Source organism: Python bivittatus, unplaced genomic scaffold (assembly GCF_059951505.1).
Source record: "Python bivittatus isolate LINGU-HERP-01145 unplaced genomic scaffold, Pbiv_v1 ctg000080_np1212, whole genome shotgun sequence".
NCBI lineage: Eukaryota > Metazoa > Chordata > Lepidosauria > Squamata > Pythonidae > Python > Python bivittatus.
In genome coordinates this window covers 88,474,034-88,494,091 of record NW_028277035.1, presented here as the reverse complement: position 1 = coordinate 88,494,091, position 20,058 = coordinate 88,474,034, and the positions used below count along the sequence as shown (strand labels likewise).

The 20,058-nt window shown below is 42.2% G+C and overlaps 1 protein-coding gene across 2 annotated transcripts in view; it reads right to left on the bottom strand.

The window, feature by feature from the left end:
- Positions 1 to 1,739: 1,739 nt before the first annotated feature.
- The window catches only part of PPP1R18 (protein phosphatase 1 regulatory subunit 18), a 38,884-nt gene continuing 20,565 nt past the window's right edge, over positions 1,740 to 20,058 (bottom strand). For both annotated transcript variants that reach the window (XM_007436569.4, XM_025172121.2), the window contains exons 3-4: positions 4,897 to 5,104; positions 1,740 to 4,053 (exon numbers count right to left, since the gene is read on the bottom strand). In XM_007436569.4, the coding sequence (XP_007436631.1) occupies positions 4,034 to 4,053; positions 4,897 to 5,104 (228 nt within the window). In that variant the 3' untranslated portion in view covers positions 1,740 to 4,033. The remainder of the gene's footprint in view (positions 4,054 to 4,896; positions 5,105 to 20,058) is intronic.

Genomic DNA, 20,058 nt, shown 5'->3' with positions numbered 1-20,058 from the left:
AGAGCATCGTTAGGAAAGGCTAGCTTACACTCTAAAGTAATGTTTGCTTAACCCTCCTCAGGCTGCAGTTCCCATCATCCCCAGCCAGTCTAACAAATACTCAAGGGTAATAGGTTGCTACCCTACAGATCCTAGCAACGCAAAGTGTGAACAGGTTATGATAGTTTCTTATAGCTATGCAATGTGCAGCTTATTCTGCTCTTCCACATTTTTCAGTGTGTGTGAATCAGCTGCGCTATTGCTAGCGTTATGTACCAAGAACCATAGCCTTATGAAGAACGATATTCCTTTGGAAATAGGGAAATCATACATAAGTCTATTCAAAAGCAAGTGTTTTGAAATCAGGGATTTTTCTTCCCAGATACAGTATGTTTACCAGTTTTTTTGTAGTTCCTGTGTTTTAGACTACAGTACATATAACCCCCAGTCAGCTGGTAGGGAATGCAGAAGAGCACTTTATTTAAACTCTTGGCCGTCACCATGTTTTCCATGCCGTACTACTTGCTCTTTAATCTCCCCTTCTCTGTTTTAGAACCCCACTTGTGTTCCCTCAGACTTGATCACCCAAAGATCAGAATTTTCTTTTTCTGAGGGATACCTGATCCATATCTTAGATATTGTATGGCACCTTTTATTTCCCAAGTCTCAATAAAGCCAAATAAAAAGACTTGAGACAATATCAAGAAAGAATGTCAACCCTTCCCTTATTAGCTGTAATAGAGTGAAGGGAGAGATAAAATCCTTTGATGTATGATTTATTTGTTGCAATAGCCTGGAGCAAACTGCTCCTTATTCTCATGTAAGGATTATTGTATTTGATTATAAGAGGGTTGAGGGAAAGAGGGACCTGTTGTGTGAATTATTTTGGCTGTGAAGAGGGGAACAGTCTTTTTCTCTTATGTCACAAATCAAGGCATATCCTTTTTTTTCTTAAAGTACAGTATAATAAGAGAAAGTATAATAGCATGGCATGGACAGTTATGTGTGCCCCTTGGCTCCATGAGCTACATTGATTGCCAGTTTGCTTCTGGGTTCAATTCAAGGTGCTGGTTTTGACCTTTAAAGCCCTACATGGCATGGGGCCAGGTTATTTGAGGGACCATCTCTCCCTGGTTACATCTGCCCATCTCATCAGGTCCAGCAGGAGAGTTGTGTTACGGGTCCCATCTGCTAAAGAGTTCCATTTGAAAAGTGAAGCCTTTTCTGCCATGGCACCCGCCCTCTGGAACACAATTCCCCCTAAGATGAGATTAGACCAAACTCTTTTAGCCTTCTGGAAGTCTCTTAAAACATGGTTTTTCCAGCAACCTGGGGGATCCCATGGAAATAGGGAGCCTACAAGATTGTTACATTGCGTATAGGAAGTTGATCCATTCTCCCTCTCTTATTTACATGTATGTTTAATGGTTTTTAATGGTTGTTTAGACTTGTTTTTAACTGTTTCATTATACCCATCCAGTGTTACATTTGTGAGATGGGTGGCTATATAAATTGGATGGATAGATGGATGAATAGAATTAAATGTTGCTTTACTGGAGGAGACTGAAGTCTAGATAGTCCAGCATTCTTTTCCAACACTGCATAGGATAACAAATATATGTGACCAGCAGACCATGAGGGAAGGGCTTCCTACTGTTATTTCTTTTAAGTACTGTATTCAAAGAAGATTGCCACTTTAATGGAAAGGTCTATGTAGCTGTCATGATGAGCAGGGGAAAAAGGACCACTAGGTTATCGTGCAACATCATTCTGGTTTATTGTTAATAATAATTATTATATGTAAAAAAAAACCACTGATGGAAATGGCTGGACACAGCTTCTTCAGCCCTCATTTTACATACACTGTTCTTTGCAGACCTCATCACACACCTGTCAAAGAAATAGATGTCTGCAGTATTTCAGTCACTCACTCACTTATTCATGGGCTCTATGCTCGGCTGTTCCGGCAGTGCAAAATAAAAGGGGAAATGATAATAAAAAGGGTGCACAGATGACAAGATAAATTAGTAATGAAGGGAGAGAGAAGAAATGTAATTTTCTCTTCTGCACCTTCCATTCAAACTTTTACTTCTTCACTCCACAGTTTTTGTATCACTCTATCCCTAAAGTCTCACCTTTCTCCTCCCATACATTCATCAACTTTCTCTCAGTCTGCATTCTTTTTCCATTGATGAGTTGCGCCATTCTTTGAATCATTTAATTGAGCAAGTCAACCAAGCTTCACAGTTGGAGAAGGAGGGATAATTTAGAAACAATTTCAATTTGATTTGGACACTTCCATCTTAATGTCAAACTTTCAGCCAGGATGATAAAGGAATTATACTTTTTGTTCCAAAAACTGGAATTGTGGAATATTACAGCCCTGAGATAGTAACAGGGTTGTGGGATGGGGTAGTGGGGAGGGCTTGGACGAGACCACCTCACTGGCCCTCCGCTTCCCTGAGTCATCCCACCTCCTCCTTTTTTATTATCAGCACTACAAATTATTTGCTCTCTGCCTCAGTCCCCAAGCTGGAAGATCATCCTGAGACCCAGAAGCTATAGCTCCTTCTCCTTCTTCCCATCAAAATGAGCATGTCTTTATTAAGCCATGCAAGCTGAGCAATAGTGCTCAGATGTTCAGACAGTCCACAGAGGAAGCCAGGTTAACATCTTCAAACAAATGTACCATAACCTTGCTTTCCTTAATCTTAACTAAGTTAAGACTTTATCCTATTAAAAATACCATACAGTGCGGATTGGCAAGAACTCATCAAAATGGATTGTAAAATAATATTACTAGTATTATTGCTACTAGTAATAATACATTATTTGGCCAAAGAATCCAGAGGCATCTGGGGTGGGTGGGTGAAAAAAGTCAGTTTGGCAGCCACAACTGTGCAACTGTGCACAGTTTTTGACCCTCCCCTGTGGCCGCCCCTGAAAGTATCACTTCATTTTCTAACATTCAAGGGTCTGTTCACTTCACATCCACCCATCTAAGTCCATATGAGTTGTGAATCCTAAACAGGAAATGGATACGACTAAAACTGGAAGCTGTACTTTTCTCCCGATTCTGCTTTGTTCCATGCCCCACTTGTTCCGCTTCCGTACTCCAGCCTGGCAGTCCGACAAGACCACCTCAGCTTGAACTCAAGAGAGAGAAAACACAAAATGCCCCCACAAAGAACAACGGTCTCTGCCCCCATGCAGAGATAGCCTTTCCCTAATTGCTCAATTCCATGCCTTACTAAGTGCTCTTGTTTTAAAACAGAGAGAGGCTCGTCCCCATTGCCCAGTTACATGCCATATTACTCACACCTAGAGCCATGCTATGTTGAAGTGCCCTTCTCTTGAATGGCCCCCCTCCCCCCCAAATACTGATAAGCAGTGTGCCAACCTTTCCCGGTCTCCCTAAGCCCACATGGCAGCTTGTCAAAATGGTGCTTTGCTTGTTTTCCTTTAAACATCCTAACAGACAAGACACTTTATCAAAAAAGCAAAAAAACAACAACCAGACAAAGTTACATCAATGTCCCCCAGCCCAGAGCTGAAGGTTTCAAATGCTGTGTGGTTGACGGTAGGAAGTAAAATAGGTCAATAACATTAGCCCTTGGTGTCTGAAGGTTCAACGTTCTTTCCTCATCAACAGCTTTAAAACAAGTCCACAGGCTCCTTATTGGAGGACAGGAGTGGCAGGAAAAGCATTGGTTGAGATTCCCCTCTAGACTGAGCCGCGTTTCACACCATTTGGAGCTGTCTAGATGTGGGGTAGTTTTTCCTAAGCGATGAGGTCCTGTTTTCAGGGTCAACGCAGAAGGAAGGAAAGAGCCAAATCAAGGGTGCAGATTCTGTGTAACTCCTGGAAGAAGAAACCTATTCAAAGCTGTGGGAAAAGGTTGATCGGTCTTTATTGGTCCCCATTTCTTTTCCTTGATGTGTCAGTCACTGGAAGACAGAAAGAGATTCAAGGTCCAGCCAAAGGATTTGGAACACGGCGTAAATCTTGAAATAGATTCCACCTTTTCCTGCACAGGGAAAGAAGGACGATAAGCTATCGCCGACAGGACTCATCTAGAAAGAGAGAGAAGAGAGAAAGAATACCGGCATTGTTAGTAAAAGAGAAATATAACTCCTGAGTTTGCATTCTCCATTTCTGCACTTTTTAAAGAGGCCTTTAGATGGCACTTCAATATTATCTCTAAGGTTCCTGTTTACTTCTGTTCTTCCAGCCAGAGCATGTCTGGTTTTACAAATATCTCATCTATCTACAATGGTACAGTTTTGGGTGGGATCTAGATGCATATTAGGATTTTCATCTGACCTTAATTACAAATGCTTGGAGATTGGTCAAATTAAAAAAAAATCTTTGCTCTCCTTTTGTTGCTACTGCCATATATGTTTCTAGTCATTAGAATCATAACACTGATACTCAGGGACAGCCTTCCTTCAGGGTTGTTGAAAACTCTGTCTGTCATGGAAATAGATTGTATTATTACTTAGCGAAGTCTTGAATTTAGCTAAGTGAATATGCTTTCTTGCATCAGCAAGGGGTTGACATTTGTGAGCCCTTGCAGCTCTGTTATAAAATGTTTGAAAGTTCCCACTTTGTATGAAGATGTGCAGAGATTTTTGTACATAGGGAAGCTTTTGAGCATTACATACAGCATCCATTGTTGCAAGTCCAACAACAGACAGATATGTAAAAACTCCTTAATCTCTGTAAGAAGGCAGTTGTCTACAAGGCTTTTCTTCTCTTTCCAATAAACAGAACCAGTTGCCAGTCCATTTTAGCCTAACTTGCAAGCTACAATTCAAAACATAGAAAAAGAGACTGGATCTGGGTCAAGAATGACTAGGGAAAGGTTTTGCAATCAACTCTAATCCAAGCAGTTCCAGGTGATCTCAGATACTCACCCACAATAAGTGGTTTGGTCCTGAGCAGGCCAGGGAGGCCACGATGAAGTAGCAGCAACTCTTCTTCTTCTTCTTCCTCATCACCGGGGGGATTTGTGCTAACCAAAGGCTCTGACTCTTCTGGGGGCCCAAACTCCTCCAGTAGGGAACTCTCTGATGGGTATTGGAAAGTCCTCTCCAGCTGGTTTTCACTGAATGAAATCTTAAGCTGTGGGGGGCGGGGGGAGAGAGAGAGAGAGAAATAGGTGGGTGGGTGGGTGGATGCTAAGTCCCACAGTAATTGTACAGCATGATCCATACTTGCAGTTACCCCATTCACATCTGGCCCATCTCAGACTAGATTTGCCTTCCCTAATCTGATGCCTTTGAGATGCCATCCAAATGTGATGGACTTCCATCCTCTTAATCCCCAGAGAACAGAGTAAATTTTGGAACTGAAGGCTTCACATTTGTAGGACATCAGTTAGAAAGCCTTCACTAGATTAACAGTAAAATCTCATACATGCATACTCAAAAATAAGCTCTATTAATTTCATGAGATTTACTCTGTCCTAGGTAAAGTAAAAATAAGATGACAACCTGTACAAGCAGGTCCCTTCTATTCCCACATGCTCATCCCATACGTTGTATCCATAGTGGCAGGACAATCTCTAGCCTGCAGGAGCTATTTGTTCTTGAAGTAACATCCTGGTACAGTATTGCCAACCAGAACTTGATGTAAAGAACATCCTGGTCAGATTATAGAATAAGGAGCCCATAGATTTATTTGGAACACCAGAAATTCATGGATATTGACACAGCAACCCATTTCTAGTTATCCCCAAGCTTTCTTCATTTTCATTAGTACAATTTAGGAGGTCAGACAGAATGATCAATATTCACCACTTTGATACATTGCCCAGAAAACAATTTGAAGAGGCACGTAATACTGATCTACTGCTAAATCTTCTTAGACCAGGCCCTTTAAGGTGCCTAGATGGAGGAAGCCTTGGGGAAATGTAAGCTGACCATGCCCCACATACCATGCTTTGAGCTCCCCAAGGAAAGGTGGGATGTAAATTATGTCATATTCATTGTAAATAAATGAATGCTACTGATACACATATGCTTCTGTTTAAGTCTCCCTATTCAACAGGGATGGTCATTAAAGTTTCTAGTAACTGTTCCTGCAACTAGTAACTTGTCTTTTGATCTTTGGAGGGAGGCTAGAATATACTTTGGTGAGACTCCCGGGGTTACATTTCTTAGGAAGCAAAAGATGCCTTGTCAGAAAATAAAGGTTTAATGAGTTTGAGTTGCACCTGTTGTACAGTAGCTACAGTTAGAGCCACAGGAAGATTAAACATGGGATTAATCCAGGATGGGTTCATGGGGGTTGTAGGACAACACATCTGGAAAGGCCAGTGAGATGAAAGGAAAGTGTATAATTGACTATGTGTGGCCTCTAGAGAACTAAATTAAGGGAAAGGATGCACATTAGATACCCAATTATGTCTGCATTGCAACAAATCTCTTTTATGTCCTGCTTTTTAGGCCGTTCTCATCCTGAAAAGATTTACCATAATTTGCTTGATACAAAAAAAAAAAGTCGAGGGGCTTCAAGCAAAGGGGGTTGCAGTGTCCTGGAACATATAGGTAAAAGAGGTTGCAAAGTTTTAGCAAGATAAATCTTTCTTCCATGGCTTCTTAGGATATCTCCTCACCATCACAGGTCACACACTACCGCCCGCCCACCCCCAGGCGTAAGAGATACAGAGTAGAAAGTACAGCAGGTGATAAACTTTGAGGAAATAATATTAAACTGCCCCACACTCACTCCTGTGACAGAAGAAGGTATCTCTGTGTGTGAGAGAGACGAGGTTATGGGTTTACCATCTCTGGAGATTTTTAGGAAGAGACTGAACAGCTACCTCTCAGGGTTGGTTTAATTTGTTTTCATGCCCTTTACAGAGAGTTGGACTAGATGATCCTTGCGGTCCATTTCATCACCTTTCCCAATTCTGTGACTCTAAGATCATTTGTCCTTGTCATCCATCAGCTTGACATGCAAGAAAGTCCAGCAGTCAGAAATAACAAGTGGAAGAAGAGGACCCCATGAGAACCGCCCAGAATCATTGGGAATCAAGTGGTCTATAAATTTAATAAATAAATAGCCAAGATATTCGTGTAGGCTGTCTACCTGATCTCAAGCCAGTCTCCCCATAGGATGATCAGTTAATGCCACTACTTGTGGTACGTGTCAACAGTCTGCACGGTATGGTGTGCTACATAGCAAGAGCACAAACTTACTCTGCCAAGCGAGCTGACAATGTTAAGTAAATGAATAGTGGGAGGGGACAGAGATCAGAGAGGCAAATTGACACACCTCAAATTCTGGGCAAGCTGCCTAATGCTGTGTCAGGCAATTGGTCCATCTAGCTCAGTCTCATAGACCCGACTGTCACCTGTTCTTGAAGTTCCCAAGAATCTTCCAGCTGTACCTGGAGATGCCAAAGATTAGAGCTAGGACTCTAGATACAAAGCAAGTCCTAAGCTTCAGCTCCTCTTTCAAGCTTTCCAGCTGGATCTCAAGAGGCACAGCTTAATGGGTGCACTCCTTAATAAGCATGCAAAGGATTGCAGAATTGATCTTATTGAGAATAAAAGCTATCCAACATGATGGAAAGTCTGGGTCAAGGGCTTTTCCTGGCCTCAGAGATCAAGTGGCAGTCGAGAGGCACCTACTTTGATGGCAGCAGCTTATGGAGCAGGCATTCAGAAACAATGTGAAGTAACAAAGAGTGACTGTCAGCATGTACAGCAGACATTTCCTGTATCCCATGAATGCTTTTAATGAATGCGGGTTTGTGTGCAGGGCCCTGGTAGCAGATTCCATCTTGAGCTCCGTTTGTTCTTATGCATGGGGACAACCTTTTGTGTGAGGAATCATTGTATGCACTGGGATTTTACAAGCCTGGAGGAATCTTCTACTACAACACTTAACTTTAGCAAATGAATGAAAAAGTCTGAAATAGATTATTCACAATATTAAGACAGCTGAGGTAAGAGTTTAGAGCCAGGTTATGTGGCTTCTCAGCAAGCTAAAAACTCAGCAACGGGAAGAGGTGGGTGGCAGAAAAAATGTTTTGCCCTAGAAATCCAATTCCATGCTATGAGGAGCCAAGCATAAGAAGAATTCTGCCAAGCCTAGCTGAAGATCCTGTTTTCCACCTCTTATGAGAGAAGGGCATGCAGATAATAATCCTTCCAAGCTTTCTCCTATACTACTTGCAAAATTGGGGTAAGGTGGGGAAGTCTCAATCTATGCACCCTTCCCAACTCAAGATATGTGGATGTCAACTTACAGAATTCTCAGCCTACATGGACACGCTCCCAGAATTTGAAATGTCTCTGTTGGCTCCATTTGTCTCCCAGGGTTGATTGGTATAAGAAAAACCAAGAAAAAATGCAAAGAAAAGACACGAACAAGAAACACCAAGCGCTTCATTTATACCCCTTTCAAACGTACTCTATAAATGATTAATTGCACAGGCTTGAGGTTTGCAAACTCAGGAAGCCTATTTTTAACTGGAAAGCTGGCAGTGTTTCATCAATTCTGCCCAAGAAAGGTGAGGTCCTACCTCCATGGTTCTCTTACTTGTACTGGTTTTAAGGATCCTGCCTTTGCCCCCTCCCCATTTCAGTCCAGGTTCTTCCCAGCCCCACTGCCCAGAGTTTAGCAGAACAGGGGATTCTTGACATTATCTCCTTCCCAAGCAGTTCCCATGGGAATTAATCCAAGCTAATCTCAATTAAGTGAAGTCTATTAATGACAAGGGTAGAGGTGGAGGAGGAGCAGCAGCGTGTTCATGTCCAGAGATTAGTTTGTAGATCAGGTTGACAGCAGGGGCAATGGAGGGCTGGTTCAGACAACTCCGCTGTGTTTAACAGCAACTTGATCTTCAAATGTGCTGGCAAAACTATCAATCAAACTGATGCAAAGGGAATATGTTATTAGACCTAGTTTCAAGGTCCTTTTGTGATGTCTTAATCTGATACAAAGGCAGTGTGCCCTCACTCCTTTTTTAAATATGATGTTATCTCTACAAGAAATCCAGAAAGACCTTTTTGCTTGTTTTCATATGAATAAAATGCTATGGCTTAAAGCTACAGCATTGTCCAAAGAAGCATGGATTCCTCAATAATGGTCTTAATAAAACAAGAACCAATCTTCCCAATCACACGCCTTCTAGATGGGTGGGATAACAGCTCCCAGAGTCCCCTGCAGATAAGAGGGACATCTGGGTTTCAAGCCATGGGGTTAGGGTGCTTGTGGATCCCTGTCGTGTTTTTTTTAATGTTGCAGTGGGTGCAAAGGACCTGAAATGATTGACACACTCAAGGCCTCCTTTTACTGAATGTTTCATTTTCCCGATCAGAATGTCCATATAATTCAGTAAAAGGCAGACACTTCTGTTCTGGTTGTTCTGCCACTATCCCTTGCGATCTATGATCCCTTTCACTACTTAAAAAAAAAAAAAAAACCAGGTTGGCAGAAAGCATTGGGCACTAACCAAAATTAATTCTTGTGTGTGTGTGTGTGTGTGTGTGTGTGTGTGAGAGAGAGAGAGAGAGAGAGAGAGAGAGAGAGAGAGAGAGAGACTTGGTTGACTTTTTTCTCACACTGTCTCCAAAGAACCTACATCAGAGGAACATTTTTTTGCCTTGGGTCACAAAAACTTCTGTGTGGTTAAGTTAGGCTCTGAAATAGTCACTTGCTCCACAAGGTAATTGAAGGTACAGAGAAAGGGGAAGGAGAAGAGAAGCAGTCTGGCTTGTGTTCAGCTAACACCCACTTGATCAGAAGAAATCAGCAGAAAAGAGTTTGCACCACATTCCATTTCAGTGGGTCAAGACACTGCTCTGTTTTCACAACACACTTGAACCACTGAGTAGCCACCCACCTTTTGGCCCAGGATACTCTGCAAATGCAGCCTGTGTGGAATGATTTGTTGTTCCCTGTCTTGTGTGAACTCAGAAAACTGAATTAATCAAGCAAACCACTGTTTACCCTGGGTAGGCTTGCCATATGAACTTAGCTACCAAGGGCGATTTTAGAAAAAGAGTAAAGAGTTAGGTCTTCTTCCCCAAGCATCATAACCCCAATTCAATTCAGAGCCATCAGTCCCTCTTAGGACCCCCTATGTCAAATCTAATTTCTTCCAAACTTTCACAGCTGAGTTGGGATTGGCATAGTTGTTTATTGGACAAACTAGGCTCTGGCCACCAACACTGTTGCTCTGGTTGCAGCACTTAGCCAACCTTTGACTGAGCAGGGTTAGCATTTGGAGGGCTTAAAGAAGAAGATGGAGAAAAACCCGTGTGGTTGCTAAGAGTTGACGAGGAGGAGGAGGAGGAGGAGGAGGAGGAGGAGGAGGAGGAGGAGGAGGAGGAGGAGGAGGAGAAGGAGGAGGAGAAGGAGGAGGAGAAGGAGAAGGAGAAGGAGAAGAAGAAGAAGAAGAAGAAGAAGAAGAAGAAGAAGAAGAAGAAGAAGAAGAAGAAGAAGAAGAAGAAGAAGAAGAAGAAGAAGAAGAAGAAGAAGAAGAAGAAGAAGAAAGTCTGGAGCTACCAGTACAAAAGGGGTATGTGGCATTTGGTTCTTCATTAGCTTTTGGATAGCAAAGCATTTATTCTGCGAGAACCAGACTCTGCTGGGTTTTTTTCCCTTTGCTGTGGCAGCATTTGTGGGAAGGGAGGTTCTGTGAGCTTCTCTCAAGATGTAGCGTCAAGCAGCTGCCCTGGTCCTCCCACCCCTACCAGGCTCCTCTGGCCTTATTTAGAGCCTGAGTGGGTGACTCAGACCTGGTGCATTCCTTAGGGGGGCAGGCCTCCGGGTGGGGCAGAGCAGCTGCTGTGGCGGGGAGGGGGAGCAGAGATGCTGCTGGTGTGGGCGGAGATGCCCAGTGGCAGAACTGCAAACCCAGATGTGTATGAGATGGGAAGAAGTAAAGGGAAAGAAAGAAGGCAGGGTGCTTCGTGAGGAAGCAGAGTGCTTGCACCATACAAGCCTTGCCCCAAAGTACCCGCCTTTGTTGGAGAAACAGTTGTAAGAGGTCTTCCCCCCTTCCAATGTGGATGCTCAGGTAGCCACAAACAGCGTCATTCATCTGCATTAGGAACTTCCAGCAAGGTGAGGGAAACCCTGGGATTTGCAGAAGTGGAAAAGACCTTTTGGGAGAAGAAAACATACTAGGGAAGCCACAACTGAAAACAGCCCAGTTGTATCTTGCTGGGGGACAGGGAGATTGGAGGGATTAACAACAAAAGAAAATATCTCAGTAAGTTAGCTAAGCAAATTCCTGAACATCCTGAATAAAACCATCTTACATTATAAGCATTTGGCTGCATTTTCTTTTGTTTCTTTTGGTTTGCATGTATGTCCTCAGCACTAAGCATGCTTAAATACCACTGCTGATGTTTCCTTTTTTTTTATATGTTCCAACTTTCTCCAGATCTGCACCCTCCAAATATATTAAGTTACAGCTTGCATCCTTCTGAGCGTGGCCAGTGCTGAAGGTGGCTTGCAGATGATGGCAGTCATAGGGCTATACACATGAAGGACATAAGGGTGGAGATGGCTGCTCTATTTCTTTTTAATTCCCCCCTGCTTGGTTCTTCCATTGCCAGTTTTAGACTGGAAATTCCCTTGTAGCAGGGACCTCTTTTTTTTGCCTGTGAACATCTACAAAATGAATTCTGTTTTGAAACCAGTTGTCTTACAAGTGACAATGCTTCAATCATAGCAGTGTTTCCCAACCTGGGCATCGTTGAGATGTGTGGATTTCAACTCCCAGAATTCATAGCAATGGCCATGCTGAGGAATTCTGGGAGTTGTAGTCCACATATCTCAGCATTGCCCAGGTTGGTAAACTCTGGATTATAGTAACACATAGCTGGTTGACATGCACACGCCATTTGAGGATGTGTGAACAGAAACCAACCATATGTTGCTATAACTGTAATATTATTACTTTGGATAGATGAGAGATAAGGAAGGGGAGTTCATTAATCACATAGAAGGAGCTGGGGTGGTAAGTTACTTGTTTGTAACTTACTCAAGAAATGACAACATGGTTGTTTTGCTACTGCAGAGTTGTTGCTGGGACCTTTTCTTCTACTTGCTTTGTGGACAACATCTACAATAAGGACTAATTGCTGAGCCCTTTGTTCACCATCAAAAAAGGTTGGTTGATTGATTGTTGATGTGCTATCAAGTCGGTGTCGACTCTTAGCAAGAGATTTTCTCTATGCTGATCTGTCCCTAACCTGGTCCCTCAGGTCTTCCAATGGTGCCCCCATCGCCACTGTAACGGAGTCCATCCACCTGGCTGCTGGTCATCCTCTTCTTCTCTTGCCTTCCACCAACACAGGTTTAGCCACTAGAATTCTTGGCTTGGCTAGTCTCCTTACCTGATCACTTCAATGGCTGTATAGCAGAGCTAGCCCTCCAAATGCTGCCAACGCTGGCATAGGAAGCAGAATTCCATCTGGCTTACACCAGCATAAAACGGAGGGGAAGCCCATAATACTAATCTGCCCTGTTGACAGGAATTTGTGCCTTGATTGCCATTCAGTTGGGCTACTGCAACATAGTCAACCTGGGGCTGCCTTTGAAGACAATCTAGAAGCTGTAGCTGCTATGAAACACAGACATGAGACTATTGATGGCATGATCTCATCCATTTGGAATAACAGTGATTTTTCTGGTTACTAGTGTTTACTAGTATGTTTCTGGGCCCAATTCCAAGTGCTGGTTGTAATCTTTAAAGCCCTCTGTGCGTGCCCTGACATATTTCAGGCTATATCTTGCCAGCGTAGACTCTGTCTGTCTAGGTCATTCATCCAGGGATTTGTATTATTGTTCATTTTGCTGTTTTTTGTTGGAGTGAGTTATAAATATTGTAAACAAACAATATAAATAAATAATCTGAATTTAACTGCACTGATTGCTTGCTTGTTTTCAAGTCTAATTCAAGACACTGGTGTTTGCCTTTAGAACTCTAAATGTCTAAGCACACAGATGCCAAGCTCCTTTTATGGAGATCTTGGGAATAGATCAGGAGAGACCCAATTTCCTATCTTCTCTGGCGTAACAGTCACTGGAAAACTTGGGTGGAAAGTCCGTGTGTACTTGTATCAGAAATCATGACGTATGACATAATGTACCAATTGCATGGTGACATGTTGTTATCACTGCTTATTATGGACACCATTATTTGAAAGCCTTGCACCTGTCAGTGTATCTTAGCCTGGCCTATTTTGCAGGGTTGCTGTGAAATCATGGGAGGGCAGGAAAGCCTGCTGGCCTTTAGAAATGCGGTTAAGACCTGGCTTTTCTCCAAGCATTTGACTCTAGTTGAGAGGAATCCCCCTCTGGTTGTTTAATAAACAACCTTTCGGCTCCCCATTTTATATATTGGGTTATTTTTAATGATGTATGATTATTTCTTTCTGGTTAAAGTTTATTTTTGTTGCACACCACCCAGAGTCACGTTGTTTTTGAGTTACACAGCCTTATATATATAAATAAGAAGGAAAGATAACAACCATAAGAAATATCTTTTTTCCTCTGTTCTTCCCTCTTACCCAAGATCTAGGGAAAGGAAAGCCCTGTTTCTATCATAGATATTTTTTTAGGAAAGAAAAAGTTCCTATCCTGCAGAGTTCTTTGCTGTAGAAAATTCACTGGCCACCTCCTGAACCAGATTCCACTGCTCTGTCATCTCACTTTCTTTTTAAGGATGCTTTTGTTGGCTGTAAGGACAGTTAATGAGATGCATATTATTGTATTCCTCCTAGCTATGCTATCTTGTTGCAATGGTTTGCATTTTTTGCTTTTATCTCTCTCTTCGTTCATTTTCCTGGCTGCAATATTACTGATGAATTAAGTGAGCCCTGGCTTTTACGGCTGAGGTCCTATGAGTCTTGTCTGGTACATTTTTACAATGCTTCTTTAACTATATCTGGCTTTACTAGATTTTAATGTTATGAAAGAGAGCCAGTTTGGTGTAGTGGTGAAGGCACCAGGCTAGAAACTGGGAGACGGTGAGCTCCAGTCGTGCCTGAGGCCCAAAGCCAGCTGGGGGACCTTGGGCCAGTCTCTCTCTCAGCCCTAGGAAGAAGGAGGAGGCCAGGCGAACCACTTCTGAAAAACCTTGCCAGGAAAACAGCAGGGACTTGTCTAGGCAGTCTCTGAGAATCGGATACAATTGAACAGATTAAAAAAAAAATGTTTTTAAACTTTAGGATGGGTCTTAAAAAAATTCATGACAGTCATCTACTGTCTTTCTGTCCCATATAAATCTCCCTCAAAGCAGATCCCAACGATAATACAACAAAATCAATCCAATCGGTTTAAAAGCAAATATTTCCTTTACTAAAACATCCTTAAGCAAAGATCCGAAAATCAGATGAGAATCTGGTTTATCCTTAATTCCCATTTTATGCTTTTTTATATATTTGCTTTTTATTGCTTTTATTTGCCTGGTGTTTTAACCTAGGTTAGCTGCCCAAAGTCACTCTTTCAAGCTGGGTGGCCAAATAAACAAATTAATAAAAATCAAGGGTATGTGTGTCTGCTTCAGGCCCCTTTTTCAGCCTGGAATAAGACCTCTGAAGAGCTGTTCAGACCTGTGGATGGGGACGAAGTGTTTCAGAACAGGAAAATCTCTTCTTTCTCCTTTTTTTCTGGCTGAAACATTCCTGTATATCACACTGTGCATGATGATATTATTCCCTCCCACACACATTAATCTCCCACCTCAAGGACGAGTACAAGGTCAGCCTTTTTCCATCCCCCTATTCCAGGTAGAGTGGATTACATCTCCCATCATCTCAAACCAGCAGTGCCATTGGCACAGGATAATTTGGCCACCCAGGTCCCCAGCCCAGTAGGCCAGGGAAAGATCTGACAGCTAACAGATCCAATCTGAATGTATTTTTCTTGAGTCCTGTATATCTAGAGCAGTGTTTCTCAACCTCAGCAATTTGAAGATGTGTGGACTTCAACTCCCAGAATTCCCCAGACAGCATTCCCCTGCTCTAGAAAATAAGTGTTTGCTTTTTATGGAAACTAAGGTCCCATGCCAGAATTTTCCATTAGACCCAAGAGGGCCAATGAAACTTTTGGGGCTTACAAAACTTTTTTAAGTTAAAAAATAAATCTGAAAATCCGAAAAGTAATAGTAAAATCAAAATTTGTATATCCTAAAATTAAATACATTTAAGATAGTCTTACTACTTTCTTATGCGTATACCGATTGGGACTTATTCCCTGGAGTTTACTGAAAAATATAGGTCCAAGAATAACCCTAAGCATCTGGATTATTATCGCAAGGAGGATCTACAAAATAAATGTGCCCAGGTCTAAAAGAGTCTTACTGCACCCTGCATCTTGGAAGCCATCAGCTGTTGCAATTGTCCTCCCTTTTCAGTTGGTGTTAATACCAAGGATGGAGCAAGGAGAGATGACCATACAGGGGTTCTGCAGGCTATGGTCAAAAAAATCAAGATAGTGGCCACGATAGTGTGATCGCACTTCCATCTGTTTCTATGTACATCACACCAGCAGAGGGTCAATCGCACTGTTGCAGCTGCCTTCTTGCCCTTTTTGACCACAACTTATGGGCACCCTTGATGGAGCTTCCTCCTGTGGATCTCCAAAGCTTTTCCCATCCTGCTCCACCTCCCAAACCACCATTCGGTTGGTGTATTAGTGACTGGTTCTTGAAGCATTCCCAGGAAATAGTGGTTGGTTTTTTAAAGATGTTGTAGAAGAGTCAAAAGTGAATGATCAAAGCTTCTACAGAAGGATTGAAGCACAGATAAAGATTCTAGCTGAGTCAACCTTGTTATCTCCAATCCACATTTAATCTATCTTCTATCAACAATGCTTGTTCTGAGATCTTTTTTTGCTTTGATTTTGAGGAGAAGTTAATGGTGGGATCTCAGGAAAAGCTATAGTTTGGTTGTTCCCTGCTGTAAAATGTTGGGAAATTGTGTTTTTGACTTTTGGCAAAACCAGCTAGGACCTGTTTGGGGCTGAGGGGGGCTGAAAGGCCTCCATCTCAGAGGTTAGAGCATATTTATTATTTATTTATTTATTTAATTTGTCCCCGCCCATCTCCCCACAATGGGGGACTCTGGGCGGCTTACAACATACTAAAAAACATGAATACAGTTAAAAGTTATAAAACCAAACATTAAAAAATAAAAAAGCTAAAAAATCCAAGAGGCCGCTGGGGCCACAGCATACCACTAAGGGGCCAGCCAACCCCAATTCTGATTTCTTCCCTCCCTGCCCCAGGCCAGATGGCAGTTGCTTTACACAGAGGTATTCCCAGGTTTTATTATGGACATTTCCAGTTAGGATGGAAAAAATATCTTCTGTGTGACACCAGGTCCAGGTCCAGGTCCAGCCATGCCTTGTAGGTTACAGACAAAATCTCAAGGTAACCAATCTATCAGGATGGCTGAAAAAAGGAAGTCTAAATCAAGAGAGTGTGATGAAGACTAGGTCTTGTTTGGTTTCACAAGTATTTTTGTTGCTAGAAAAGAATTAATTGGTGATATTTGAAACATTTGACCCTCTATTGACAGCTAAAGCACTAACCAAGAGTGAACAATTTTCTGAGGTCTCTCTCGATACTTTTATGAAAATAAAATTCCCAACAGTGTCTTCCCTTAATTTTGGATCACAATGCAAAGGAGTACAAAAAATTAAGCTAGAAAACGATGCTCATAGACACTCGGTAGCAGGAGTCTGTTTGGGATATCAGAGGTTTCTACCATTGCTGTTATGAAGAGTAAATACTGATCAAAAATAAAGGTGACAAGGTGAAAAATAAAGTAGGCCATCTCAAAAATAACATCTAGATTTCAGGAATTACACAAAAGTAACCAAGATCATTTTGTTTATTTCCAATGAGGCAGTTTTATTTTATAAATGGGAAGCTCTTATTAAATATACAGATTACAACTTCCCTAAACCTAACCCCAATGAAATCATTAGTTTTATTCATGGGGGCAGGCGTACTGCATAAATATGTTAATCATTTAATGGGTCACAATAATGCCAAATGTAACACAGCTGTCCTCCAACAGTGACTGAACTAAGGCATAATTTGGTTTATTAGGACAGTCGTCGTTGAAGGCTCAGCATGAACCCAGTCAGGGGTGTCTGCAAGAGGGTCAAAGAAGTCAAGATGGTGACCACAACCTTTGATCACAAAGGCCTGCCTCTTTTTTACATGTGTCACAATGGATGTAAAAAAGGGTGGGGCTTTGATAGCATGGTTGTGTCCGCCATACTGCGGACACCCCTGAACACAATCAATTTTAGCTTAACAACGTAACTTGGTTAAGGAAATCATGGCTTAATATGGTATGTGAACCCAGCCTAGACCATGCTGATTTTCATAGCTGAGTATTTTCTTTTTTTACTTCTGATCTCCAAATCCATCCACCAGGATCACAACTGGAGAACATGCCAAGTGGCTAACTGGTCATCATACAGGGCCCAGAAGATGCAGTAGCATTTCTGGAGCACTCCAAGTTTTGAAAGCCACGTGGCCTAGATGTTTTCAAAGAAGTGAAGGCTAGAAACTTTTTTTCTCTTCTAAGTAGGGAGTTTCAAGAATCCCATAATCCCATGTTCTATTCTTTTGCTTACTGAGAAATTGCCCTATTCTTAGCTTTGCTTCACCAACCCATTTCTGACGCATGGTTATGTCCTTTCCTTCCTTCTTCGCTGAACGCAGTAACCCACTTCCTGAGTTTTACTCATGTGCAGAGAGGCCGCTGGATCTATAATTTCCGCCTGCCTGCCCTTATTCCCCCCCCCCCCAAAAAAACTAGCAATTTCCTGTTTTCAGAAGAACTGTGAAGTGGAGGTGGTAGATGGAAAACAGTTTAAGTAGCTGTGAACTGGATGTCATGGAGGCAGGCCAAACTGCTTAGGGGTTACATAATGGAAGCAAGTTTAAAACACACACACGCGCGTGTGAGCGAGAGAGCTGTGTTTAGCTCTGTAATTTGCAAGAACACCACTGCTCAGACCCAGCCTACCTCACAGGGCTGCTATGAAACTGCAGTAAGAACGGGGAGATGCTCCCATTTTGTACAATCCACAGATTTTAGTTCTGGCCAAAGCATGCCAGCACAAAGAACTGGCAGTCTAGTAACCAAGCCATGATTTATGGACCCTTTGAGTAAACCACAACTGTATGGATCCATACAACATGCTAAACCATAGTTCACAAGCCAGAATAGGTGGGTTCACACAACAAAAACCAAAGAAATCATCATGTTATCGCTTAGCACCAGAACCTGGCCATGCTGTCCCACCCCTGGGTGAGGTGAGCCTATCTCACTGATGGTACACTCCTTGAGATGTCCACTCTTACTGGTAAACTGACCACCAGGAGGCACCACATGACCAGTTCGTCCTACTGGGATTCATCAAACGTCAGTATCTAGATGTTATTCTATGTGGTTCAAAGTCATGGAAAATCTTGTACCCGGGGGGCGTGACACAATGTTAACATCTGTATCTCTCTGCTCTGAGAGCTGAAAGGAAGGAAAGGTGTATATATTATCCTGAGAGTTTCATTATTACTAGATGAAGATGCAAGATACAGTATAGATATGGCCAGTAACATACCATTTATTTTTTCTGCTAGTTGCATATTTTTCTTGTTTTCTTTTTTCTTAAAATGTTAATTGGTATGTATGCACATGTGTGTGTGTGTATGTGATCTGCAGAACCTGAAAGTTTGCACACTTTCTTGTGCCATTTTGGTTGGTCCTAATAAAGGTACTATCCAATTATGGCTTTTGAGTGGTTTTCCATGGAATAGTCCAGTTATTATTGCTGTTTAGATCTTAGACATTTTGAGGTTTTGAAAAGGGAGAGTTTGTACTAAAATATTTAACTATCAGTGGTGGATAGTCATACCTCTACAGGTAGTCCTCGACTTACAACCACAATAGGGACTTGAAAAATTCGGTGTTGAGCAGTGTGCTCGTTAAGTGAGGCATCACGTGACCACACCCGATTTCACAATCTTTTTTGCTGCAGTCATTAAGCGAAATATCATGTGACCGCGACTTGCAACCTTCCATGCTGGCTTCCCCATTGACTTTGCTTGTCTGAAGCCAGCTGGGAAGGTCGCAAATGGCGATCACATGACCATAAGACACTGCAACTGTTGTAAATGCGCAACAGTTGCCAAGCACCCAAATCATAATCACATGACCACGGGGACGCTGCGACAGTTGTAAGTGCAAGTATCGGTCATAAGTCACTTTTTTCAGTGCTGTGGTAACTTTGAACAGTTGCTAAACGAATGGTCGTAAGTCAAGGACTACCTGTAATGTAAAGAGGTAATGTTCTAATGAACACTGTGGGAGGCTTTCTAGAGGTACCCGAAACATGCAACCCAGAATCGACTGGATAGCCTTTTGCTCTGATTCAGCAAGAAATTTTTTTTGGTATGATGTCCTTAAATTAAATGAAGAAATAAAATAGCAAGCCCACTGTCGTCCAGCTTGTTGTTACATCCAGTGCCAGCCACAGAGCTGATAAACAAGGCATATGGAAGTGATAGTTTTCTCTTGCCCACCATGCTCTTTAAGAGAAACAGCCAAATGTTCAGGTAAGGACCTCACCCTCCATAAATAGTATAGCTTTAAAACAAACATACCCACACAAGAAAGGAAGATCGGAGAATGTGAGCAATGCAGAAGCAGGATAAAAACAGAAATGAATAAAATATTGCAGTACCAACTGTGGGGCTGTCATCCTTGTTGACTCATGTGGATTCAAACACAATTACGCAGTTGAACAAATGAAGCCACAATGGGGAAGAAATAAAACAGGAAAGCAGTGGTTGCAATCCCAACCCGGAGTGTGCAATTGTGCGATTCTCTCTCCCCCACGCACCCCCTGCCTGCCATACCCCCCAGGATGTGCTGTTTTGCATTTTCTCCATGCCATTTTGTGCAACTCTGCTCACTCAGCCCTAATACATTGTGACGAGAGAATAAACAAGACCAAGGGACAGGAGGAAGAACAGCTACCCAGAAGGTGGAATTGCACAACTGTTACTACTTTTTAAAGAGCAG